Source organism: Ciconia boyciana, chromosome 23, assembly GCF_034638445.1.
Source record: "Ciconia boyciana chromosome 23, ASM3463844v1, whole genome shotgun sequence".
Lineage (NCBI taxonomy): Eukaryota > Metazoa > Chordata > Aves > Ciconiiformes > Ciconiidae > Ciconia > Ciconia boyciana.
The window spans coordinates 6,323,304-6,347,739 of NC_132956.1; the positions used below are offsets into that span (position 1 = coordinate 6,323,304).

The window sequence follows — 24,436 nt, forward strand, 5'->3', positions numbered from 1 at the left end:
GCAGCCCCGTGTCCTGCCGGAGCCGGGGGGTCCGGGACAGGTCGGGGCTGGCTGTGGCCAGGGCTCTGCTCTCCCCTCTGCAGGGACGAACGCTGCCGTCCCCCCCGGCGTCCCCATGGGTGTCCTGAGCTGCATGAAGTACCTGATGTTCACCTTCAACGTGCTGGTCTTTGTGAGTCCGCCTGGGCCCGGCGGGGTGGAGGGGACCCGGCCCCAGGGCGTGAGGTCTCCAACCGGCTCAGGGGGTGGGTGACACCAGTCCAAGGGAGGGGACCCCAGCAGAGGTTAGAACATCCCCGGTCCCCGTGGGGCGTCTGGGGATGGTCCCTGCACCCCATAACCGCGGCGTGTCCCACAGGCTGGGGGGACGTGCCTGGCGGGCGTGGGGGTCTGGGTGGCCGTGGACCCGGCGGGTTTCCAGGACGTCGTGGCTGCCAAGCCTGTGTTGAGCGTGGGTGCCTACCTGCTGCTGGCCGTGGGCATCGCCCTCTCGCTGCTGGGCTTCCTGGGGTGCTGCGGGGCCCTGCGCCGGAGCCGGCCGCTGCTGCTGGTGGTGAGCGAGGGGAGACGGGCGGGAACGCAGGCACGGGACGCGGGGAGCCGGGCGGGCAGGGGGCTGCGGGGTGCAGGAGCTTGCGGGATGCGGGGAGTCAAGGGATGGAGGGTGTTGGGGGATGCAGGGTGTCCTTGGAGGAGCCAGGAGCCCGGTGTTCCCCACCCTGGCCCTGTCAGCCCTCAGCGCACATCCCGATCCGGTCCCAGCCTTGTGAGTCTCTGAATTTAGAGCCCAGAGGATTTTATACAGCCACCGAGTGCGGTCGCTTCTCTCGGAAGCCGCTGCCTTGTCCCACACGGCATTTCCGAGCTTTTCCCCTCAATGGTGAGGGTTAGAAGCGCCTTTCTTGGCACCGACACCCCAATTTCTTTGGCATCCCCAGACCCTGGCAGCCGGTGCTTGTTTTTAACCCTCCGCCTTGCAGCCACAGTGCTTGGAGATGTGGCATCTGTCCCCAGGAGCTGCACACTCGTCCCCTGTGTCCCCCCGGTCTCAGGGGCACAGGGCATGGGCAGGGCTGGCTGCAGAGGAGGGGAGGGAGAGCCGGGGCGAGCTGCTCGCGGGGTCGGGCTGATCTCTGACTCCTTCATCCCGCTGCCTTCCAGTTCTTCATCCTCGTGAGCCTCGTCTTCGTCACACAGCTTGTCGGGGCAGTTCTCTTCCTGGTGCACTGGAAACAGGTACTGTCCTCGTGCCCTGACGCTGTGCGCAGCGCGGCCAGCCCCTCTCTTCCCTCCGTCATGCCATGGGTCATGGCCCCAGGTACCCCAGGGGACTGGGACTGGTGCAGGGACGTCCTTTCTCACCCTCACCTTCATCACCAGCACCCTGATGCAAGCCCAAGCCCGGGTGGGTGGGTCCCATGGGTGGGTCCCCATGTCCCCTCGAAGAGAGCTGATGCTCTGGCCAGTGTGGCGCTGGGCAGGGGTGGGTTAGGGTGGGTGCGCAGCCCCGTCCCTGGTACCAGTCCCCCAGTGCTCACAGAGGGCACCCATCCTGCAGATCCAGCCGGAGCTCTTCCTGTCCGAGCTGCGGAGGAACTACCGTGGGGACGAGGGTGCCGAGGTCTTCTCCGCTGCCTGGAACACCCTCATGGTCACGGTGAGCAGCTGGGAGGCTCCTGGTGGGCCGTTGCGGGGGGGTGTGGAGCACCCACAGGACCTGCCGAGGGGCTTGTGGACCCCAGACAGACACCGAGCGCCATGCTGGGCTGTTCCCCCTCCCTCCGTCACCTCCCCAGGCTATGCCTCCCCCCCCAATTTTGACAGCATGTTGATGGCATTTCCCTTCCATTTCAGTTCTCTTGTTGTGGCGTTTTAGGACCTGAAGACTTTGGGAATGGCTCCCGCTTCCAGGAGCTGCACCCGGGGACGCCCTGGCCGCGGGCGTGCTGTGCCCGGGATGGGCTCCTGCAGGCAGGCGAGCTGCTGGGCTGGGAGCAGTGCCAGGAGAGGAGCCCTGGCTACATCCACGAGCAGGTAGGACGCGACCCTGCTGTGTCCCTGTCCTGTCCCCAGCACTTCCCAGGCTCGTGGCAGTGGGGCAGCAGCACCCTCTGCCCCTGAGCATCGGGGACAGGAGCCTGGGACGCCGCCCGCCTGCGGTTCTGCAGCCCAGTGACTCCCCACGTCCCCAGCTTGTCCTGCCCCACCACGGTGCCCCCCCCCCGCCCATCTCCCCACACCTTCCTGACCCTCTGAGCTCCCTGCAGCCGTGGGGAGCGTGAGGGAGCCCCTCCAGCATCTCCGTCCCCCCAGGGCTGCTTCTCCGCCTTCGGCAGGACCTTGCAGAAGTACATCTCTCTCCCTGGGACTTGCAGCTTGGCCGTGCTGGGCATCGAGGTACTGAGCGGGGCCGGAGGGGACAGGGCTGCCGGGAAGGGACAGGGCAGGCAGCGGGTCACCTCGCACGGGCTCTGTTAACCGGGAGGGTGGTCTGTGGGCAAAGGGAACACAAACGGGCTCGGGGTAGACTCACCCAAGCCTCTAGCTGTCACAATCACACCCAGAAAGTGATTGTCCATCTCGGGGTGTAAAGCCAGCCTCCCGCTGCGGGCGAGTCGGGTTAAAGGACTGGGGAGGGAGGAGGTTTGTTTTGCTCCCACAGCCTCTGGAGGGGAGGCGCGTCAGGCTCTCTGCAGACCCGGGGAAGGTCAGAAGTGCCTCCTCCGCCATGGTGTGCGGCCCCTCGAGGGGGCACAGCCATCGCCTGATGCCGGGTTAGACCGGGAGCAGAGGACAGCGGCGGTCCTTTAGCCTTTGGGCTCTCAGATTTCAGCAAGCAGCTGCAGCAAGGTGTAAGCACAGCCCCGCAGCGGGGGGCTAACCTGCTCCCCCCTCCTGTCATTTCAGATCTTCGCCATGTTCTTCGCCTTTTGCCTTTATTACAACTTCGACTGAGCAGGATGAAGCGCAGCAGAGACAAGCCCAGGGCTTTGGAAACAGCCGCAGGCAAGGACGCTCCGCTTCCTCGCGTGTCAGAGCACAGCTCTGTGGTGCAGCACCCATTACTTCCCCGAGTCCTGTCTCTGCTCCAGCAGGCACGTAAGGAGGGGCCTGGCCCGCTTTTCTTGGAGCAGGGACGGGACACAGGTTAAATTCCTTGCAGGCAACCAGGCAGAGCAGGAGGCTGAGCATCAAACTTGCTCCCCCTGCGATCTGCCATGGGTCTTCACCAAACTAAACGGCTCTGGTGACAGGGAGTCCTGCCCCCCGCACCTTCTGACCTGTTGCACCACCCAAACCTCTCCCCTCCTTCCTCCTAATCCTCTCTGGCTTCTTGCCCTGCACGTTGCCTCCCTGACACCCCGCTCTCTTCCACGCCCGTCCTCCGGGCACCCTCTGGGCTTTTCTTCATCCCTCTCAGCTGGTGCTTTTCACTGGCCACCTCCTGGGGACACAACAGAGTCGAGACACAGCCCGGGTCACCTTAAATGGTCCCAGGTGCAACTGGAAGCGAACAGGCTGCTCTATAGCCGGAGTTTTAAGTCTTAGGAGTCTGAAGTTTTAACGACCGACTTACCCTTTAGTAGCCTTGATGTTACAAGGAAAGTGAAGCCTTTACCGGAGAAGCATTTCCACGTGCTAGTCCTAAGGGGTCTGTTGCTGAGCTTCTGCCGCGGCTGCCTTCTGAGGCAGGGATGGTAAAATAGAAACTGAAATACTCGGTGCTGAAATCCCATTTTTCCGAGAGAGCTGGAAATCAGAAGCTGAACCGGTACTTCCAATTTTCCTTTTCTTCAGAATATTCCAAAAACTCCACAGAACAAACCAGAAAAATATATATAAATTAAAGCTTTATATTTTATTTATATAATGGAACTTTTCACAACAAAACCTAGGAAGCAGAAGAGCAAAGCCTGCTACAGCTACATATTGGTTAAAAAGTTTAGGTATACCCATGTAAAGAGAAGAGGGCAGTGAAAGCAAAGGTGGCAGCCACAAGAACAAAAACCACCTAAGACTCCAGGCGCGATTTCTTCTCCTTCTTGCTGATATTACTCCCTTTTCTTTTCTGCACAGTAGATTCATTGGCGGTACTTGTTTCACTTTGGTTTACTTTCTCTTCCAAAGGCTTGGAAGCCTGTGATAACACAAGAAATAAAAGTAACAGCTGTGAGTAATCTGGTTTTGCAGCCCTTGGTGCCGCCGTGCATTCCCAGCTCTGTGTGCGTGCGCCCTAGAACACCCTGCGCTCCAAGAAGATCAGAACTGATCAGCTTTTATGCAGTGACCCTTCATATCCTGCTCCCACTGCTGGAAATTTTAGGAAGGGGGAATGACAGGAGAGCAGGAGAATGGCTGAGCCTAGACGTGCCACATACACGTATAAGCGAGGTCTCTCGGGGGCTCAGCGTGTTGCTGTAAAGATCTCCTCACCCCGAGCCCTTTTAACGACCCACGCAATTAACTTGCCCGTGTGTTCAGGGCTGGAGTGGCGAGCACCACTCGTGGGGCTTCCAGGTAGGAGACATCCCCCTCTTGGAAAGCGTGGTGTCCAGATCAGGTGGAGGGAGGGAAAGCACCCAGGTAAGGGAGAAGGTCCAAACATAAGTGATTTTGGGGAACAGGTTTTGATCTGCTTAAGTGCAATTTATTTTTATGTGACTCCTCTGTGAGATAAGTCAGGGTGCAGAACGGAGGCAGGAGAAGAGGAAGGGGGACGGCAGGAAGGCTGCACTCTGCCGGGGATCAGGGAGATCAGGCAGTGAAGGGATGAGCAGGGGGAGAACAGGCATAGCTGAGCATAAGGCACAACCACAGCAGAACATGGAGTCTGGTAGGAACAGAGCTGGGAAAGAAACAGGGCTGCAGGATCCCTGAGGAGGGCTTTTACCAGGCTTCAGTCTTACTCATCCTTCCTCCTTCTTGAGAAGCACTGCAATTATTTGTGAATTAACACATTTATTTGGAAGGAGTGAATCTAATGGTCTTTGAAAAAAAAGTATAATGAAATTAAATACGCATCCAAAGCAGAACAGAAGAGGAGGAAAGAAAGCAAGCTGCCAGACAGCTGCACAAAGTGATCGTGAAAGGCAAACTGAGACAAGAATGACCGTTCACAAAGAGGGAGCTACGCTCAGCTGAGCAAGCGGAGCGTGTTTCTTACCCTCTTTTGCTGGCTTGCGTATTTCTCAGTCCACTCTTTGGCATTTAGCAAGAACAGTTGCCTGTTGTACTTGTACTCCGAGGACTAAATGCAATGAGGAAGACAAAGACAGAGATTTGATTTCATACAACCATCACGCCGAGAAGCTGGGACTAAGGTCTGGCTTTAGCACTCCTAGAACCAGACCAAAACCACTACAAGCATGCGGCATCAAGCATAAAATTCATTTTGCTTGAAGAATGCACACTGCCATTTGCACTGGCAGGCTTGAAGACAAGACCGTTACCACCTCTTGTCCACTGCTGGCATAAACCCTGTGCCGTGCACCCCAGCTGCTTCAGGGAAACGCAGCCGTGTCCCCAGGCCTGATCCAGATCAAGCTACACTGCTATGTAACGTGCTAGCGTGTTAATCCAGAGCAAGTGAAGTGCAAGCACAGCCTAAATCTAACACACCATTCCTTCCCAGTCTGTGCCCGTAGCCGCAAGAGAGGAAGAGGAGCTCACGTACTATGTCCGCCATGAGAGGGTCGTCAGGGTTGGGCTCCGCCATCAGCAGCTGTATGGAGGTCAGCAGCGTGGAGATGTTCAAGGAAGGTCTCCACGCACCCTTCAAGGAAATGAGGCAAGAGAAGCAGCTCAGCAGAAAGAAACCTGCCCACGGGCTGCCTAGAGAAACCTCAGGACTCACAGCATTTAAACCCAACCTGCCCACAAGCTGCCTCAGGACTTACAGCATTTAAACCCCCACGGAAAACACCAGATCCATTCTCCCCACACAGGCTGTGGCCTCTCCGAGGAAGCCTGACTGACAACCACAGGCTGTACCCTGCGCATCTCTGCTGGGCCAGTATCGGGGTAGCCCGTTTGCAGAGGGCCACCTGATGCCTTTTGACTCCAATCCTTAAAACCTTGGAAACTTATATGGAACGAAGAAGGTCATGTTCTAGTCTCTAAACAAAGGAGGTGCCGCTCAAAAACTTTACTCCTGTGCTCCTGTGTAAATAAGTCAGCAGCAAACAGACATTCAATAAGGCTTTTACAAGAAAAAGATAAGGAGTTCATTATCCTCTTCAGGCTCGCTTACCCATGCCCAAGCAGCTCTGTCTTACCTTTGGTGGTAATTTAAGAACATCCAGGCAAATCCTTCCAGCAGAGTCAATGTTAGGATGATAGATAGGGGTCAGAAAGCGAATCTTTGGGGGCTCAAATGGGTACCTTTAAGGGATAAGCATTAAGAAACAAACAAACAAAATCTTTATATTTGTATGCCAGTTGCTTCATCACCCAAGCAATGCCGTCATTTCCTTTTCCCAGCCATTTACTAAGTGACATCCTTCCCCACAAATTTTTGGAGGAGGCAGTGCTCTGCCTTTGATGCTTTCAGCTGTGTCCGACTAGCACTTTCCTGGGTAGCTTTCCACAAAGAAGTGAACGTGATAGGAAACTTTCTACTCATGAGAGCGCTCCTTTCCAGAAAGCTTTAAGACAATATGATAAGGTAGAGATCTTGTCGTAGTGCTTTTAGGTTCTTAATCACACATCTTAGGATGTCCAGTGTGAAATAAGTGTATCAGCCAACGGAAATAATAATTACATTCCATAAATGAAGGGTCTCGCCTAATCAACCACATTCTTTGTTGGGAGACTAAAGGAGAGACCGAAATGGTAGCACTTATATCAAATAGCTTACATCAGTTAACTTATATTTGAAGGAAGCACTACACCAGCTACTTAACTAGATGTCATTGCCCACTTACCTTTCGGGAACAACTATTTCCAGGTTGAATATTCCTTTCTCATACGGTGTGTCTGCACCTCCTAAAATTTCTTTAAAAGCAAGATTAAAACATAAGCATTACGTTCCAAATCACTTGGATTTGTCCAACAGACTCCACATACCTCCCACAGTTACAGAACTCTAACACTGCTCAGATCCGGGAATAAAAAAAGAAGTCATCTTATCTGAGACCAATTCCACCCCACAGCAATTGAAACCATGGGCAGACCGACCGAGCCATAGGCCGACCGACCGAGCCATAGGCCAAGCTATATTTAAGGAAAAACAAAAAAAAAAACCCCAAAGCATTTTCCTAAATTCTACGCTTCCATGCGGCCTATAAAGTACATGCCACCCAGTGAATCCAGACCTAGCAGCGAACTCTAATACATCCCTTACTTATAGAAAAGTACGTACGTGCTTGTAGGTCATCTAGCTGATTTTCATTTTGCCAGCAGGTGATGCCTGGAGGCGGCTCCGTGGTCAAGAGGGAGAGCTCCCTCTTCAGTCGCGATGCTCTTTGCATTGTGCTGAAACTAAGAGACTGGATTTTATTGCTGGCAAAATTAGCTTTTCGAAAATAGCACTTAATATTGAGACTTCTTTTTGGCTAAGGAGAATTAACCTGGGTTTCAAGCTGTTATCCTGATGTGATAACCAGAGTCTCAGGAGCCTGTTCCTGGAGCTGCTCTCGCATCCAGCTGGAGGAGAACCAAGTCCCCACCCTTTATAATCAGTCCTACTCCTCCGTCCGTCCCCAGCTGAGTCTAATAAACCCTCCCAGTGCACCACCAGGCTCCACACCCCTAACGGGACAGTAACACCCACCCTGGGATGACCCTTGTCCCTTTAGGGTGAAATACTGTCCCTTCATGGACAGGGATGCCCATTGCCCTGCTGCGGCCACCTACCCCCAGAGGTGCCTTAGGCTGGGACACCCACCAGTGCCCGCTTCCTCCAACCCCCACAGCAGACAGGGACCCTCTTCCCACCCCAAAGGCACCCTGCTCTCCCTTCCAGCGTAACAGGAAAACCCAAAGCTGCCTCAGGGATGGGATACTCCCTACTACAGGGATACCCATGACACCCCCAAGGCAGGGACCTCCTCCTCCCCCCGCACTGCTCTGCCCTGTGCACCTCCATGGACAGGGAACCTCTTCCTGAGCTTACAACCCCACCTCCCGCGGGCAGGGACACCCCCGGCCTACTCTGAGGGGGGACAGTGGGGACCCGCCCCACATAACCCACCCCAGACCTACCCACTCACCCCTAAGGAGGGGAAAGCCCTCCCTGGCTTAACTACCCCCCCAAGGCTTTACCTTCCTCCCCTGGGCACAATTAACACCACACAGAGCAGAAGCCACCCCCCAGGAACTACCGAACCCCTCCTCAGTCTAGCTGCACCCCCCCAGCCTGACCACCTCTACGGAGGAACAGTTTCACCCCCTCCCCAGACAGGACCCCTCTCCCTCAGCCTAATTATCCCCTCACACGGACGAGGACCGCCCGCCTCCCCGGCCTCACGACCCTCCCCGGCCTCACCGCTCCCCCGCCAAGGACGGGAATGGCCTCCCATGGCCTAACCCCCCCCCCGAGAGCCGCCCCAGCCTCCCCCAGCCTCGCTGCTTCCCCCGGCCTAACTGCCCGCCTCGGCCCAGCCGCCCCCTCACACACCCGCAGCCTGAGGCGGCAGCAACGCGGCCCCGCGGAGCGCGCGGCGGAGGCGGGACTTCCCCCGGCGCCTAGCAACGAGGGGGACGCCACGCGGGCAGCCCCGCCCCGCGGCCCACCGGACCGGCGCTGATTGGGCACCGCTCAGCCCCGCCCCCTCGGCGGCGGCCGTTCGAATTCGAAGTGGAGGGGGGCTGCCATTGGAAGAGCCCTGCAGGCGGGAGCGCGAGCTCCGCCCCTTTGGTAACCCCCCGCCGTATGGGCGTGGCTCACACAGTGCGGGGCGGGCGCGGGCGCTGCCGGGACGGGGGGAGCGGGGCCGGGAGCGGAGGGGCCCGGGAGCGGAGGGGCCCTCCCCCCTCCCCCCTCCCCCCGCCGAGCGGCCCTTGCGTAACGGCGTCGGCCCGGCCCAGCCTGGCCCCTCCTCCCCCGGCCGGCGTTGTGTAACCGGGCACCGCGGGGCGAGGGGCCGGGCCAGCTCCCGCCGCCGCCGCGGGGCTCCGGGAGCAACCGGACGCCGGGCCCGCTGCGCCCACGGGCGGCGGGGAAGGAGGTAAACGCGGACCGGGGGCGCTGGGAGCCGCGGCGGAGGCGGGGGCCGGGCCGGGCCGGGCCGGGCCGTTCGCCCCCCGCCCGCTGCGGGCTCGGCGCAGGGGCTGCCTCCTCCGCTCCCGTCCTCGTCCCTTCCCCGCCCGGCTGAGGGCCCCGGCCCGGCCCCCGCCACGGGCAGGGCTGCCCGGGCCCCGAGCCGCCGCGGGGGAAGAGCGGCCAAGGCCCTGCAGGGGGGTGGTTGTGGGGCTCTTCTGCTGGTGCGACTTAAAATGCCATTTTCTTGTAGCAAGGGCTGTGTATAGCGCTTTATTTGTCACCTCAGCTACTAGAACAAGAGAAATAACACAGAGGTGTTGGATCAACAGCAGCCTCGGGTCTGGCTCGATGTGGAGGCTGGGATTATGTAACCAAATTAATGCAAAAAATTGGGATTCTTCTTAAATCCCAATTAAGGAATTGTTCTCAAGCCTGTCAAACCAGAATACTGCTAAGCAACTTAACAGGGACAGTTATTCCACTTCAAAAGCCCAACGCGCAGTTTCGGAGGGCAGTTGCGAGGCTGCTTTTCCAGCTGGCCGACACGTGTATTTGAAGCTTTATAATGGCATCACTGTCACTTCTAAGCGGACAGGCTTATAGCCGAGGAGAACAGCCACGGTTTGACTTAACTGGACAATTGAGAGTGCCCGCAGAGGAAATTAAACTGTTAAAAGTTTTCCTTCCTAGCTCGTGGGCCTCAGTCCCTACATGCCCCATCTTGCTCTGCCGGCTCCGAGCGGCAGCGGACCGGAGGGCGGTGAGCCGGCTGCAATCCTCCTCCTCTCTTGGGGATTACACAAAAGCCTCGAGTCGCTTAGACCATCTTAGATGCAGAATCCACCTCGATGCATATATTTATGGCATTTAGGAGTGTTTAAACCTGGGTAACTAATTTCTCCATGCTTGTAGGAACAGGAGCAGCATGGTTGGATCTGGATGGTGACGCTCTGATGACCGCTGCGTCCCTCCAGCAGATCTCTGCCTGCAGAGAGAAATGCTTATCAGCGGGAGAGCCATGATGGGGGGTTGTGTGGCATCCTCTTTTTGGGGCAACCCATTGTAAAGACCCCAGAGCATCAGCCACGTAACACCGCGAGGTAAGGCCCAGGTGTCTGATTTGGGGTTTTCCCTGCTTCGTGTCGTGGTGTACCGCTCCCAAAGTGTGGGGATGCATCAGGCGCGAAGTGCGTTTTCTGCCTGGTTGGTTGATTTTTGATGAACAGAAGTAATGCAGACGTGGCAGGGAGTCTGCCTGGCCCTGCTGCGTGAACGGCCTCAAGTCACCAGTCCGTGGAGAGTTAGAAGAGTAACGGTGGAAAAATCCTAACGCAAAGTCGATCGACAGACAGTGCCTGCTCTGCTTCCCCTCACCACCCCAGAGGATCTTCCCCTTCCTCCTGACAGGGCAGGAGTGTCTGAGGGTGCAGTCCCTTGGTGCTCAGCCACCACCTCCTTTCCGACACCACCCGTAGTGCTGCCAGGCCCGCACCAGCGATCCCGCCCCGTTCCTTGTCACCCAGCGGTAGGTCCCAGCTCCCCACCTGACCCTGGCACCTCTTTGGCTCTGGGCTCACTCCCTCCCCAGCAGCCCCAGCCCCTTTTCTTGGAACCCCTGCTCCCCACCAGCTCTGATGCGCCCAGTCCCCTGCGCTGGGATCCCCAGAACTGCTCCTAACCCCAGCCCCGCAGCCCACCCAGGGCTAGCCCTGGCCTGGTGTGCCCTGCCCTGTGCCCAGTCCCTCCCAGTCCCTGCCCTGGTGTGGCCCCGCTCCCCACGGCCGTGCCCCACTGGCCTTGCAGGGGATGCCACCATGGAAGCAATGGGATGGGTCGCTCCCCACCCCATTGGACCCCCCCTGGGACACCCTGGGCTCAGGGCCATCCCATGGGGCTGTGTGGGGCTGGAAGCTTTCGGGTGGCCCTGTGGGCTGTGTGGGACCCCAAGTTTGGTGTTGGGGACCCCAAGTTTGGGGACCCCCAACCCCATAGGCTGTATGGGGCACTGGGCTCAGGGTGGCCCCACAGGCTATGTCGGGGTGCAGGGCCCTGGGTTTGGGGCAGCCCCATAGGCTGTGTCCTGAGATGGCGGGGTTCCCATAGGCTGTATGGGGAGGCCCTATAGGCTGTGCGGGTCTGCACAGCCCTGGGCTCAGAGCAGTCTTCTAGGCTGTGTGGGGCCAAGGAGCACTGGGCTTGGGGTGACCCTATGGGCTTTATGGGGCTGCAAGGCCCTGGACTCGGGGTAGCCCTGCAGACCGCGTGGGGCCGCAGGGCTTGGCGTGGCCCCGAAGGCTGTGGGGGGCCTTGGAGCCCCCGACTCGGGGCAGCCCCTGGGTGAGGCCAGCTGGTGCAGGCTGGCCCTGTGCTCCTGCCCCGGGATGCAGGGGACTCTTCTAGCACCCTTTGCACGGTTTGCTACCCTAAAGGGCCAGCTGGGTGCTCCCTCGAGCAGCAGGAGAGTCGCCTTGTTTTTCCTGTTCTCCCAGGACGTGCGGGCAGGGCGGTGCCTGAGCTGGGGTGCAAGGCAGAGCACCCCGCAAAGCCCAAAGCCCCGAGTTCGGCTATGCACCGTGCTGCCCGGCGCTCGCGAGCCCGTGAGTCTGCAGGGTTCGCTTATGAGGGGGGTTGCAACGGGCTGTGTCACGGCCTGGGAGTGCAACTGGCTTTGTCTCGGTGATGCTGATGAGTGTTTTTGGGAACAGGGCAAGTCAGATCATCTTTTATGAGGCTGGTAAAGCTGTTGATTGTGGGTTGAGCGGGGACAAGGGGCCGAGTCACCTATTGCAGCCCTTTGGGAGGGTGTGAGTGGAACAGTTTGGCTGGAAGAGTTGAACTGGATTAGAGATTATTGTTTGGTTCTCTGCTAATCCCTAATCTCTTGACGCTTCTCTGGGTGGTAACGCTTGAATCAGAAGTAGGCGTGGACCCACCTCGGAGGTGGGTGTTGAGCTTTCCCCCTTCTACGTGGGAGAGAGTGAGCTGGGGAGACGTCGCTGGGTTTGGTACAAACACAAGGTGGCAGCTGGGCTCATCTTTTCCGTTTGCTGCTGTCCGCTGAGCCCATCACCGCCGAACAGAGCAGCCGGCAGCTGTGGGGCAGTTTCTCAGACTCTGCCCTGAGCTCTCCCAGACTGAAAACCAAGATCAGCCCTCCTGCCTGTCCTCTAAACTCAGCTGAAGCAGTTCAAAGGGGAATGAATGTGTGCTAATCCCTACATCAGCCCCATCTCGGAAAAAGAGCAGTTCTGTGCAGTTACCACCACCCAGCTCTGCTATAGAGAGAGGAGGGCTTCTCCTGAGACTTAGAAGCACCATGAGGTCTCCTGGGTCTAGGAAATATGGGTAAAAACTATGGCAAACCGATGACTTGAGATATTATGCTCTTGTATCAGCATTGGTTGGGTTGTGCTTTGCTTTCCCTTGTTTCACCTTGAAGCCTTAACAGTCTTGTTAGTGAGGAAACATGCCGTGTCTTTCAGATGTCTCCTACTGAAATCCAGAAAGGCTTTTCACTGCCAGAGCGAGTGTTGTATCGGGTCTCTGATGAGATGAGGGCTCCTGCAGAGCTGTTCTCCCCGCAGCCCGTTGTGTACGAATGGAGGGAGAGCGCCCTGAATCATCTTCTCGCTGTTGACTTACGGAGGGTGTGCTGATGGCCACATCTGTGGCTTTATAAAATGTTTTTGCAGTAAATGGAGCGCTGGCAGCTCTGTCTGTCTTGATTCCTTCCTTCTGGTGAGCGCTGTTGGGATATAATTTAATTTAGGGATTTAATTTAGGGACTTGAGTGACTCATTTGGGGAAGAAGCCGTTCTCTGTGGAGCAAGGTGGCGATACAGCTGCTGAATGGTTGGACCTGGCTGAGGAGAGCAGTTTGGTCCTGTTTCTGCTTTTCTCTCTCACAAAAACTTATCAAAAAGCAGAAGAGATTTGCAGTAAAAAGAGCTGGGGCTGTTTGGAGCTCCATTTCTAATTGTTAATTGACCTTGTTCTTCAAGAGAGATTGTGTATCCCCAAAGCTGATGGTTCCCTTCCTCTTTTAGCAGATCTGAGGAGAACAGCCAGGATGCTGCATCGCACCATTCATCTTTTCCGGAAGGGACTTCGGCTTCATGACAACCCAACGCTGCTGGCTGCACTGGAGTCCTCGGAGGTTGTCTACCCTGTCTACATCCTGGACAGAAAGTTCATGACGTCCATGATGCGCATAGGGGCCCTGCGGTGGCATTTTCTGCTGCAGTCCCTGGAGGATCTCCAGAAAAACTTGTGTCAGCTGGGCTCTTGCTTGCTGGTTATTCAAGGAGAGTATGAGTCTGTTCTTAGAGATCACGTCCAGAAGTGGAAAATCACGCAAGTGACTCTGGATGCGGAGATGGAACCATTTTACAAGGAGATGGAGGCCAACGTACGACGTCTGGGAGAAGAGCTGGGGTTTGAGGTGCTTTCCCTGGTGGGCCACAGTCTGTACGATACCAAACGGTACGTGATTGCCTCGAAGACCAGTGAGGTGTCTCCAGGAAGGTTTATTTGAGATTTAGCAAGCATCAGGGAGAAAAGTCCAAGTATCTTGGTCTTTCTGGATCCTGATGTGTTCCTTTTGAGACAATTGGACTATCTGAGATGAACGTGGCACTGTTTGCTGGAGAAGTTTTGTGTGTTGGTCTGCTGGAAGTAACAGAAGAGATTTTGCATGGATTTTGCTGTAATTTGAGCCTAGAGAGTTTGTTAATTTTTTCCTTTTTGATAGTTTAATTCACTTCAAAACTTACTCTTTTAAAAGCTACTCTTTTAAACAGAGTGGAAGAAATTCTTTAACACATTTAATAGGACTTTTCTATAAAATTTTTGTGTCAGGTTTTTTTATATCTTTCTAATCAACTTTCACTGGTGTCTGGATACACTTGGATCCAAGCTGTTATGCAGAGCTGAATGACTGAAGATATTGAAATTAATAATAATAGGGAGGTGATCAGTAACAGCTAAAACAGCCTTAAGACTCCAATTCTGGAAAGCCCCTAATTTACGTAAATGAATGGATGTATGTGACTTGCTGTCTTGAATTCAAGCTGTCTGTCTGCACAGGTGGTTGCTCACATAGAACAGTTATTTACTGCCCTGAACCTGTTTTTTTTTGTGACCAGACTGGCTCTGGCAGCCCCAGAGGTGTCCTGCACCTTGCACTCTGCCGTTCTGGCTATGTCTGGCTGTACAGAGCTGCCCGGTTGAAGCCGTGGCTGGCATCCTGGTCCTAAGTTTGTTGTCTCAAGTCCTGAGAGACTGCTCTCAGATGGATGTACGTTCACCCAGGGAAGTTTTACTTGTAAAATCTGTAATTTCCACATTCAGTTGCATGAACTGGGGCTGTTCTGGCCTGTGCTGTCACCTTCCTATCCACCAGCAGCTCCAGCTTCCTTCTTGGTTTATATTATGGTGAAAAGTGATCTCATTTTACTTAGGATTTTGGACCTGAACGGTGGGACTCCTCCGTTAACATACAAGAGATTCCTTCACATTCTGTCTCTGCTCGGTGACCCTGAGGTGCCTGTCCGAAACCCAACAGCTGAAGACTTCCAGTAAGTAACACCTAGACAGCAGGAAATTGCAGGTCCTTTTTCTCTGCCCAAAAGAAGAGCCAGGGCCACGGGGCGTTTTAAATGTTATGTTGCATTACTTCTGTGCGTGGAGGGTTATTGATTGTGTGTATGGGGGATGTGATTCTGCTATTGGGAGGGGAGAGCGGATGAGAGGGGACACAGTCCAAAGACTTAAGCTTTTGCAAAGCACATTGAAACAGACTTTTAAGGTATGTAAAAGTTAAACAGAGGAACGACTAAGGAATTACAGGTCTGTCTCAAAGGCACACTCTACCTTCCTCACAAATCAAGATTCAAGGCAGGAATTGGATGAACCACTGCAGTTTGTTTTATGCAGGAAGTTTGGTGGAATAATCATACCGTTCCCTTCTGGCTTTAAATCTTTCTCTCCTCCCCTCTGCTCTGTGGGAAGGAGGGACCGAGCTCATGTCTCCCAGGACTTGAGAAGAAGCTCAGAGTCAAGGATGTTTTATGTTTAGCTCTGCATGAGGAGAGGTCAGTGATCCAAAGGGAGGTAAGACTGGGGTAGGAGAGAGCTGGCCACTGGGGATGGGACTGCAGATACTTGGGACTTGTGTCAGGTGCCTCCTGAGCGACCTCAGCTCCGTGTTGGTAACCTAGGCTTAGGTCTTCCCATCTTGGGAGAATCCCATTAATTCCTGAATGTTGTCCTCAGATAGCCCCATGATAAGACCCATGTAAGTATTGGGATAGATCAATTCCTGTATTTTTTCTTGCACTGTTTCCCCCCCGCCCCCTCTTTTTTCCCTAATTTGTTTGTTTGCACTTTTTAAATTAATGATGATGAGAGATAAGTGGTTCACATGCTTTCCAGCAGGCCTGTGTTATGTCAGTGCTCTGAGAGCTGCACTGGCCCCTTCTTCTGTAGGTCTCTGCAACAGAGCTGAGGTCAGTTTTTTCCAGGTAAGTAGAAAGATCTCTATTGATATCTGAGTTCATTCATGGTTTTTGAGAAGTCTGCATACCACTGACACTTCCTTGAACCTCCTCTTCTGTGTTTTACAGGGGGGGAAAAACCATACCCTGATGATCTTCCAGCCTCCCAGGGGGCAGAGGCCTTGGGGAAGCCTCAGCAGCCGATGTGGGGGGACTGCGCAGGGGCATGGGCTTGGGGAGCCCCCACCTTGGTTAGGAAGGAGCGGCTGGGGAGGTGGCCCAGGGAGCTGATCTGCCTCCTTCCTTATGAAACCTCTCCCAGAGCGACCTCTCCTCAGAGGCACAGGAGCTAGAGCGGCCTTTGGAGGCCACACCAATGCCCCATAATTATGTTTAGAGTCTGAGGAGGCTTTTAGTCCCTCCCAGGGATGGATGAGACACCTGGGGAAGCTGGAGAGGAGGTGCCTTCAAGCCTTATGTAGCGCATGGGAAGTGAGAGGGGTGTCTGGGCTGTGGGGGCTGCAGCCGACTGCTCTGAGCGCTGTAATTTGGTGGGTCTGTTCCTCTTCCCCCAATTCGGGCTAGAATTACCTGGAGCGATTGCAGGACGAGCTTTTTCTTCCCCGAGGAGAGTGCAGCCTGGGGTTTCTGGCTGTGCTTTTGTTCCCCTGTGCTCTGGCTGTGCTGCGACAGAGGAGATCTTGGCGTGTGCAATGGGCAGGGGTCTTCCTCCCTCTTCTGGCTCCGGTTCCCTCTTTGAAAGAGGCCTCTCTTTCACATTAGGAGATGTAGGCCCCCTGACCCGGGCCTGGCTGAGTGTTACCGGGTGCCTCTCCCTGTGGATTTGAAGATCCCCCTGGAGAGCCTTTCCCCTTGGAGAGGAGGGGAGACCGAAGGGCTGCAGCGCCTGGAGCAACACTTGACTGACCAGGTCAGCCTTGATTTTAGATGGGTGATGATGGTGGCTCTAGATGGGCTGAGGTTAGTGTCCACCTTGCTCCTTTTATGTGTGGTTGTGTCTGGACCTCAAGAAACTGCTCAGCTGTTCCAGCTCTAGTTGAATTTTTCCCTGCCAGGGCTCAGCTCTTGGCAGCCAAGCCTGCCTTGGTGCTGGCTGCTTTTAAGCAGATGCTTTACCCACTCCCGATTTCATAAAGTGGAAAAGATCTTCAGTGCGGTGCTGTTGGACAGGGAGCCCTGTTCCCCGTGCTACAAAATCCCCCAGCTCCCTGGGGAGAGCAGAGCTTCACAGCACCCACGGGTGGGACGTGGCCTTGATGTTGGGCTTGGAGGAGGTCTGTGTATTTGGAGATCTCGGAGGAGGATGGCAGCCTCGTCTCAAGATGATGTCGTCCTTGATGGTGGCGTTTGTGGGAGGATGGGTGGTGGGAGCCTTTTCCATGCATGACGTTGAACGGCCCTCTCTGATGCAGAAGCCAATTGCCGAGAGTTTTGTCCCTGTTTCATTAGCCGGACATGTGTCACCTTGTACTGCCTGAACCTGGATTTCTGTTTTCATTTTAGGGCTGGGTGGCAAGTTTTACTAAACCGAGAACAATCCCAAATTCGCTGCTTCCAAGCACCACAGGCCTGAGCCCATATTTCAGTATGGGCTGTCTGTCAGTTCGCGCCTTTTTTTATAGGTTGTCAAACATTTATGCTCAGGTAAGAAAATAATCGGTCATAGTTAAGCAAATCCAGCACTCTCACGTGTCTGGCATGTGAGGCTAGGGTTTAACACTCGGATCATCTTGGTAGAGACCTCATGCATCAAAAAATGCTGCTTTGCTAATGTCTTCTCACAGTGTCCTGTGAAATCTGTGAATGGCTTTATACGTTGTGTGAAACACCTGTGAATGTATACAGCTTTTCCCAATTAAGTTTTAGAAATATGATAAATAGGGAGCAATGAGACCTGGAAGCAGCAGGGAAGCCCAGGAAAACTTTCGTAAAATTCAAGGAGTTCAAGAAATCTGCCTGGTGTTTAAGTGAAGTTTTTGATCAGTTTAGCCTGTTCAAGCAGTTTTGTTTTTAGATATCATCTGTTTTCATCTTAGACAAGTTTTAACTATAGCATAAGCCAAAACCAACTTCTGAAAACTTGTTTGATTCTTAAGAAAAAGTATGGTTAAAACCAACCCAAGAAAACCAAGGTCTCCCTGAACCTTGTTCTTAAGAGTATCTCTTGAGAGATGGCTGAGTCACCTGAATTCAGCTAGCCGAGCAGTTAATATGTTAATAAACTCATGTTTGGTTTAAGAAATCCCAGTGTGACCCCATTTTGGAAGGTAGATGGAGAACGTTTGAGGTAACACTGAGGTCTAGCAGAGTTCAGCTTTGCTTTTGGGCATATAGCATTGCTTCAGATCTCTGATTTCTTTGGCTTTCATGGTAAAGTGCCATGAAGCTGGTAGTGTAGTTAGATTAATCTTTATTTTATGGGCCTGACAGTCACAAAATGAGTGAGATTGCAAAGGTACATATGAACTGAAGCTTTCACCTCACGTGTCTTTTTCAGGCCAAGCATCACTCTCTGCCCCCAGTGTCACTCCAAGGGCAGCTTCTGTGGAGGGAATTCTTCTATACGGTGGCATCAGCAACGCCAAACTTCACCAAAATGGCTGGGAACCCCATCTGCCTTCAGATCAGTTGGTATGAGGATGCAGAGAGGCTCCACAAATGGAAAATGGTAACAAGACACATTGCCACAGCTGCTACGTTTCAGTTTAGAGTTTTTCTATTGCCTGGGATTGGTCCCTGGTAGTTGAGGTGGGGCTTACAGCAGTGGGTAGGAAAGAAGTGCAATGAAGCTTCATGTGGGAGGGCTGATGTTTCTTTTCTGCTGCAGGCACAGACAGGGTTCCCGTGGATCGACGCGATTATGACCCAGCTGCGCCAGGAAGGCTGGATCCATCACCTGGCTCGGCACGCTGTCGCCTGCTTCCTGACGCGGGGGGACCTTTGGATCAGCTGGGAAGAGGGCATGAAGGTTCACTTCTGGTTTTTTGTTTTCTGTGTTCTGGCTGACCTTGAGAAACCTCTGCAAAACGTGAGCCTGGCAGCGGGAGGCGGTACTGTAGAGCAGTGCTTTGTTACTGAGCCTTGCTAGAAATCTCATGGTTTATGAAATCTCATGGTCTCTCTCGCGAGTCTGAGCCCTGCTGTGCTGGGTGCAGCGGTGAGAGGTTCTTCCCATCCCCAAGGCCTGATGATTTTGGATGATGAGGATGTTGGAGACCTGCTCAGTCTGCAGCAGGCCTCAAAGCCAGACCTTGGGGCTTCGGGTTGCTCTGTCACTGGGTCCTGCTCCAGCTTCCTTCTGGCAAACTGTCTTGCCTGTGTGTCCTGTGAGAAGGGTAGCCCAGACCAGCACGGTGCTGTGCTTTTAGCAGCAAGCTTCACCCTTCATCTCCCAGGCTGTTTTTGTTTATTTTTTGCAACGTAGCCATTTCAGGGGTATTTCTCTCTTTCTCTTCGTGTCCCTTGAAGTGCAGGTATTTGAAGAGCTGCTTTTAGATGCTGACTACAGCATCAACGCAGGGAACTGGATGTGGCTGTCGGCCAGCGCGTTCTTCCACCAGTACACACGGATCTTCTGCCCTGTCCGCTTTGGGAAGCGCACGGACCCCGAGGGGCAGTACATTCGGTAGGGCAATGCACAGCATGATCTGCTCTGCTAGTCTTCCCAGGCTCCTCTTACAGCAGGAGCTGATGAACTTGGTCTGTTTGAAACACATACCCCTATGAAACAGGGGTCATAGCAATGATTAAGGAAACTGAGGCACAGAGAAGCAAAGAGACATGCCCATGGTTGCCCAGATGATGACTGAGCAGGGCATTGTCTTGATTTGTGAGCACCTGTCGGCTCCAGCACCGTGTTTGATCACCAGGCTGACTCCTCTTTCTAAAGGACTTGAGTAAAACTTCCCACAGCTCCCCCCGCTCCAGTCTGTGCTGTGCTTCTTGGTTTTGTAGGCAGTCTGATTCATTTCAGACACTTAAGTTTTATTTCCCACTCTGAGTGAGTCCTCTTTGCTTCAAAGTCTCGCTTTCCTTATCTCTAGATAAGGTACTGATGGGCTTTCTCATAAGTAGTGGGTGATTTTACAGCTGACTGCAATAAAAGCAGACTCTGTCGTCTGAGCAAACAACTCCATTTCCCCACATCTCCTCTTCCTCACATCCTGTCTAGCTTTGTGTCTTGTCAAGGGGAAGCCCGTGCTGACATACCTGACAGAGTGGGGCAGAAAATGACTCTTCTGTTCTGTAAGAATTTTTTAGATATTTTTTTAAAATTTGTTTGTTTTTGAAATTTATTAAAGTTTAGGATGAAACGTCAGTGAAAATGTTAAAAACCAAAATATTTTGGATGAAGTAAAAACTGAAGTAATATTTAAATCAACCCATTTATTCTTTGCTGTACAGTTAACTTTTGGAAGACATCACTCCATAGGGTGTTTTTTATGTTTTTTATGTTCTGAGGGTTTCAGAACATAAAAACAGTTCTTTTGTGCAAAATGAATCAGAACTTTCCCATGGATTGTAGCATCAATACAATCACAAAGAATTAATATGGCATAGGTTGGTTTACGCTTCTCTTAAATGTATGACTATTTGTCTGCAGGATTATAAAAACCCATACTATTCCTGTTTTGTAGGAAATACTTGCCTGTACTAAAGAACTTTCCCTCCAAGTACATCTACGAGCCCTGGACAGCATCTGAAGAGGAGCAGAAGCAAGCGGGATGTATCATAGGTAATTCCTTCTGATACCTTGCTGAGGATTTTGCTGCTGCTAACTGTCCAAAATAATTACATGTGTGAGATGGAAGCGTCACACTTCCAACACAAGTCATGCATTTATCTTCTGAAAATGGATTAATCCAGCAGTCTACCTTCTGTCAGTTCTCCTTTAAAGTTTTTTACTGGAGTCTAATTTCAGAGTACGTATTTTGCCTCAACTTCATGTCCTAAAACTATTGGATCACTCTAAATTGTTGCCTTTGCATTTATCTGTCTCGGATGCTTGGCTGTCTTTAAATAGTATCTGAACATCTTGTGCTTTTACGCTTGCTGTAATGCATCTTTGAAGTCTCTTCTAAGCTTATGTCTAAATGGGAGCTCTTACTCTTTGATGGAGAGAAATAGGCACTTCAGAGAGTGGGTCACATGGTCTATCTTAGATGCCATTTATTTTAAGAAAAGCTGCAAGCATTTGCCCTGGTGCAAATCCAGTGAAACGTCCTCGATTAGTTCTATAAAGGCTGCTGTCTCCATGTTGCATCAGGTCAAGATTACCCCTTCCCGATGGTGAACCACAAGGAAGCCAGTGATCACAACCTGCAGCTGATGAAACAGGTCAGAGAGGAACAGTACAGAACAGCCCAGCTCACGAGAGGTAAGAGGTGCTGCAGCACTGGATGCTCAGTGTAGTGCGATGCAGAGGCTGTCACCAGCCTTGGGGGTTGGTTTTGTGTTGATTTCCAGGACGCCTTTCCTCTTGGTTACCAACACCATGTGCTGCCCTTCTAGTTACTGTTAAAATGGGAAACCAGGGGTTCAGCAGTGTCCCTTCCCTTCCCTTCTGGCTGCTCTTGCAGGATGGGAGCTTGCTTGTGCCTGCTGGAGGAATGCCTTCCCAAAAGCAGACCTTCTCTGCCTTCTGTAGGTCTGCACAGACAGACTCCCCAGCCCCCAGGTTTGCGAGGTATATCTCCAAGGTGCAGAAATCTCTGCAGCTCTGCCCACACCTCTTGCGAACCAGAGCGTTGTTGTTTGTCCTTTTTACCATGATCTACCCTGCCCTGTAGCAGGAATTATTTGAGATTCCCACTGACCGCTAATGAGCAAAAAGCCCTTGAGAGCTGAGTTGCTCTAAGAAATTTACCTTTTGACCTTGTTTTCTAAGTAGGTTAAGCACAGGCATAATAAACTGGTAGTTATCAGGTAAGGCTGGAACACTCAAAACTTTGGGCTAGCCTGAATTAATTAGGTATTTCCAATCACAGAGGTGTTCCACTTACATGGCACCTGTGCTCCTAAAATTGAAATCCTAGGGCCTGTGGTGAGCCTGTAGCCTCAGAGGAATCCTCTGCAGGAAGGAAAGTGAAGCAACGCGTTGGTATTTAACAGTTTGCCATAGCAACCTCCGTATGCATTACAGAAATCCAACATGCAGCAGCCGAGGGGAGTCTTAAGTATTCCTGCCTCAATTGCTATGGTCAGAAGGAATTAATTGTTCCCAATCCTGTGCATACTAATGTATGCAGGAGGTTGCACACTGGTACCTGCCAGATATAACCAATGTATGCTGACCGTTCTTCCACAAACCCTTTGGTATAGGGGAGTAAATATTGTTGTGATTTCCCTTGGGAGATACGGAAAGCCCAAATCCGAGAACCAGAGTCCCATACTCCCAGCGTTGTTCTTGTTGCCTGTAAATAGAAGCATTTTGTGGCATGCTTTGTAACTTCACCTGCTACTGTCATTGCGGGCTGTTGCACTGAAGTCGGAGGACTTGCAAACTTTAATTCTTCTTTCCTTCTTGCTGCAGATGATACAGATGACCCAATGGAAATGAAGGTAAAGCGTGACCAGTCTGAAGAAAACGTATCAAAAGGAAAAGTGGCCAGGATGACAGAACAAACCGAGATCCCGCCAGGGATTACCCATTGGGAACCAAAAAATGGCAAAAGGGGAGAGCCAGCGGCCAGCTGAACTGGACAAACTGTACTCACTACCTTGCCCTGCAGCCTCTTGTTTGCGAACTGACCTCCAAGAAAAGCGTTGTATCTTGAATGTGTTTGTTAGTGCAGTTATTTTCGATGAAATTGTCTATCTGTGAGTGGCTTACAAGCCATTTGTTGCAGCTGTTAGGTAAATTCAAGAGGTGACTGGTTTTGACAGGACATGATGCCATGGTGTTGTTCAAATCCACGTGATGTTCATGCATCTGTATAAATAGTTTTAGGGATAAATACTAGTCTTTCCAACATGCCAGATAAATGTCAGTTGAAGAATATATGCACATTAATGTGATCGCACATTAGTGTTAAAAGCTTGATTTGCCTGTCTTGTAGAGACAGAGGTTTAGGGATTTTCAGATACGGTTTTTAAGTTCACAGTTTGTGCTTGCAGTCCCCAGTTTGGGGAGATACAGCAGAGCGCAGCCCGTTGTCAGGTTGTGTGTAGTTCTTATGACTTAAATGGGACTTCTTATGCATTTTAAGGGCAACGCTGCAAAATGTCTCACTGAATTAGGGCTGATGTACAGCTTCACAATAACTCTCCTTCTTGGCTAATTCTTCTAGAACTGTAGGGTAAATATTATTTCTATCATGTACCACATGTAAAAATTTACCCTTCCATTGAAATGTCTCATTGTGAAGTTTCATAAGATAATTAGTTAATTATCTTTGTTATGGTTGGGGTTTTAGTGGGGGTGGGGGGATTGGAGTGTGTTTTTAATCACTGTAGGTATAATTTTTGGTTTTAAAAGAAATAAAAATTATTTCTGACATGAAAAATGTAAGGTCTCTACAGTAATCTGTTATCACAATTGGCATCCATCTGTCCTCTTTGGAAACCTGGCTGCAAGACACATCCAGCAGCAATCCAGCGCACCCAAACTCCTTCACCTTGAAAGCATCCCTGGGCCTGGCACAGAAGCAGCACAGGGCCCATGTGCACCAGGAGGAGGCCAAACGTTGCTCCTAGCAGCATCTTCCAATGCTGCTGGTGGCCTGCAGGACCTGTCAGGGAAGCGCACGCTGGCAGCAGGGCGGCACTGCCTTCTGCTTCTACAGTAAATACAAAAGGACTGTCAGACCGATCTGAGAGGCTGGTTGTACCCTCCTGCTGCGCCGAGCCCGCATCGAGCTCCTGGAGGTGCTGATGTTACTTGACACTTTAGCTCTTCAGCAAACCTAATGATTTGCAAGGATGACCAGAATGAAAGGCAGTTACCGAACCCCTGATGAGGGGGAGAAGGCCAAAGCAGTGCTTGTTACTTTGGGGAAGATGACTGCTGCTCTGAAGCTGCCTGGCATCCATCATCTTTTTAATTGGGTTCCTTCCTGTGCTTAAAGGGATTTATTGCATCCATCTCTGCAGTGTTGTAGCCCGGTGCAGGTGGCCACAGGAATGCAGAGCTGGTTCTTGCCTCATGTTTCAAGGCATAGTCATTGCCTTCAAGCCCTAAATGGGCTGGTCTTCAGTTACCTAAAACATCTCTACCTCGGAGTGCTTTGTGTCACCTGAGCTTCATTGTGAGTCCTGGGAACCACCTAGTACAGCAGAAAACAGGACCATCAGCAGCCATCAAATGACTTTTGCTGTTCGGCATTACCTCTAACACTGTGGTGCAGGAGATGACTTTGGATGCTCAATGGCCATGAGTGTGCATGCAGCCAGAGTGGCATCCACCCTAGGAGGAGAGACTTCCAACCATGCAGGTGGCCCTGGTCAGCCATCAAAGGAGCCAGGATGATAAGAGCAAGAGGGAACTGCACAGGCAGTGGAAGCAGGGACAGGTAACCTGGGAAGAGTATAGGGACGCTGCCTGCTTGTGTAGCGATGGGGTCAGGAAGGCCAAGGCGCAGCTGGAGCTGAACTTGGCAAGGGATGCAAAGAATAACAAGAAGGGCTTCTACAGGTATATCAACCAGAAAAGGAAAGTTAAAGAAAGCGTACTTCCACTGATGAACAAGAATGGTGACCTAGTGTCAACAGACGAGGAGAA

At 52.6% G+C, this 24,436-nt stretch overlaps 3 protein-coding genes across 10 annotated transcripts; 2 read left to right on the forward strand and 1 right to left on the reverse strand.

Moving 5' to 3' along the window:
* The first annotated feature begins 86 nt into the window (after positions 1-86).
* LOC140643154 (tetraspanin-18-like) lies at positions 87-3,847 on the forward strand. 2 transcript variants are annotated; one of them, XM_072844624.1, is made up of 7 exons: positions 87-172; positions 359-553; positions 1,162-1,236; positions 1,559-1,657; positions 1,877-2,034; positions 2,314-2,397; positions 2,908-3,847. In XM_072844624.1, the coding sequence occupies exons 1-7, from the start codon at positions 116-118 to the stop codon at positions 3,101-3,103; spliced, it is 864 nt and encodes a 287-aa protein (XP_072700725.1). In that variant the 5' UTR covers positions 87-115; the 3' UTR covers positions 3,104-3,847. The 2 variants fall into 2 exon arrangements, with proteins under 2 accessions (XP_072700725.1, XP_072700726.1); XM_072844625.1 differs by having other exon boundaries at positions 1,855-2,034; positions 2,908-3,103.
* A 151-nt stretch (positions 3,848-3,998) lies between these two features.
* UBE2T (ubiquitin conjugating enzyme E2 T) lies at positions 3,999-8,674 on the reverse strand. 4 transcript variants are annotated; one of them, XM_072844626.1, is made up of 8 exons: positions 8,618-8,674; positions 7,569-7,644; positions 7,361-7,487; positions 6,924-6,993; positions 6,276-6,381; positions 5,675-5,773; positions 5,165-5,248; positions 3,999-4,138 (listed from the first exon to the last, which is right to left on the reverse strand). In XM_072844626.1, exons 3-8 carry the CDS (start codon positions 7,467-7,469, stop codon positions 4,013-4,015), a joined length of 594 nt encoding a protein of 197 aa, XP_072700727.1. In that variant the 5' UTR covers positions 7,470-7,487; positions 7,569-7,644; positions 8,618-8,674; the 3' UTR covers positions 3,999-4,012. The 4 variants fall into 4 exon arrangements, with proteins under 4 accessions (XP_072700727.1, XP_072700729.1, XP_072700728.1 ...); XM_072844628.1 differs by having other exon boundaries at positions 7,361-7,479; positions 8,618-8,664; XM_072844627.1 differs by lacking the exon at positions 7,569-7,644 and having other exon boundaries at positions 7,361-7,479.
* A 230-nt stretch (positions 8,675-8,904) lies between these two features.
* Positions 8,905-23,167, forward strand: LOC140643238 (cryptochrome-1-like). 4 transcript variants are annotated; one of them, XM_072844762.1, is made up of 13 exons: positions 8,905-9,167; positions 10,115-10,302; positions 12,685-12,940; positions 13,249-13,684; positions 14,662-14,778; positions 16,480-16,627; positions 17,221-17,361; positions 18,215-18,385; positions 18,545-18,685; positions 19,191-19,342; positions 20,355-20,452; positions 20,984-21,094; positions 22,250-23,167. In XM_072844762.1, the coding sequence occupies exons 4-13, from the start codon at positions 13,272-13,274 to the stop codon at positions 22,411-22,413; spliced, it is 1,656 nt and encodes a 551-aa protein (XP_072700863.1). In that variant the 5' UTR covers positions 8,905-9,167; positions 10,115-10,302; positions 12,685-12,940; positions 13,249-13,271; the 3' UTR covers positions 22,414-23,167. The 4 variants fall into 4 exon arrangements, with proteins under 4 accessions (XP_072700863.1, XP_072700864.1, XP_072700862.1 ...); XM_072844763.1 differs by having other exon boundaries at positions 13,252-13,684; XM_072844761.1 differs by lacking the exon at positions 12,685-12,940.
* Positions 23,168-24,436: the final 1,269 nt, after the last annotated feature.

Bases quoted from the DNA above. Each gene is read 5' to 3' on its own strand.
- LOC140643154 (XM_072844624.1), top strand. From the start codon at position 116: ATGGGTGTCCTGAGCTGCATGAAGTACCTGATGTTCACCTTCAACGTG. The intron at 173-358 runs GTGAGTCCGCCT...CGTGTCCCACAG, and splicing joins CCTTCAACGTGCTGGTCTTT to GCTGGGGGGACGTGCCTGGC. The intron at 2,035-2,313 runs GTAGGACGCGAC...CCGTCCCCCCAG, and splicing joins CTGGCTACATCCACGAGCAG to GGCTGCTTCTCCGCCTTCGG.
- UBE2T (XM_072844627.1), bottom strand. From the start codon at position 7,469: ATGCAAAGAGCATCGCGACTGAAGAGGGAGCTCTCCCTCTTGACCACG. The intron at 6,382-6,923 runs GTAAGTGGGCAA...TATCCCTTAAAG, and splicing joins GAAATAGTTGTTCCCGAAAG to GTACCCATTTGAGCCCCCAA. The intron at 5,774-6,275 runs GTAAGACAGAGC...ATTTCCTTGAAG, and splicing joins TTCTTAAATTACCACCAAAG to GGTGCGTGGAGACCTTCCTT.
- LOC140643238 (XM_072844762.1), top strand. From the start codon at position 13,272: ATGCTGCATCGCACCATTCATCTTTTCCGGAAGGGACTTCGGCTTCAT. The intron at 17,362-18,214 runs GTAAGAAAATAA...TGTCTTTTTCAG, and splicing joins TGTCAAACATTTATGCTCAG to GCCAAGCATCACTCTCTGCC. The intron at 21,095-22,249 runs GTAAGAGGTGCT...TTCTTGCTGCAG, and splicing joins AACAGCCCAGCTCACGAGAG to ATGATACAGATGACCCAATG.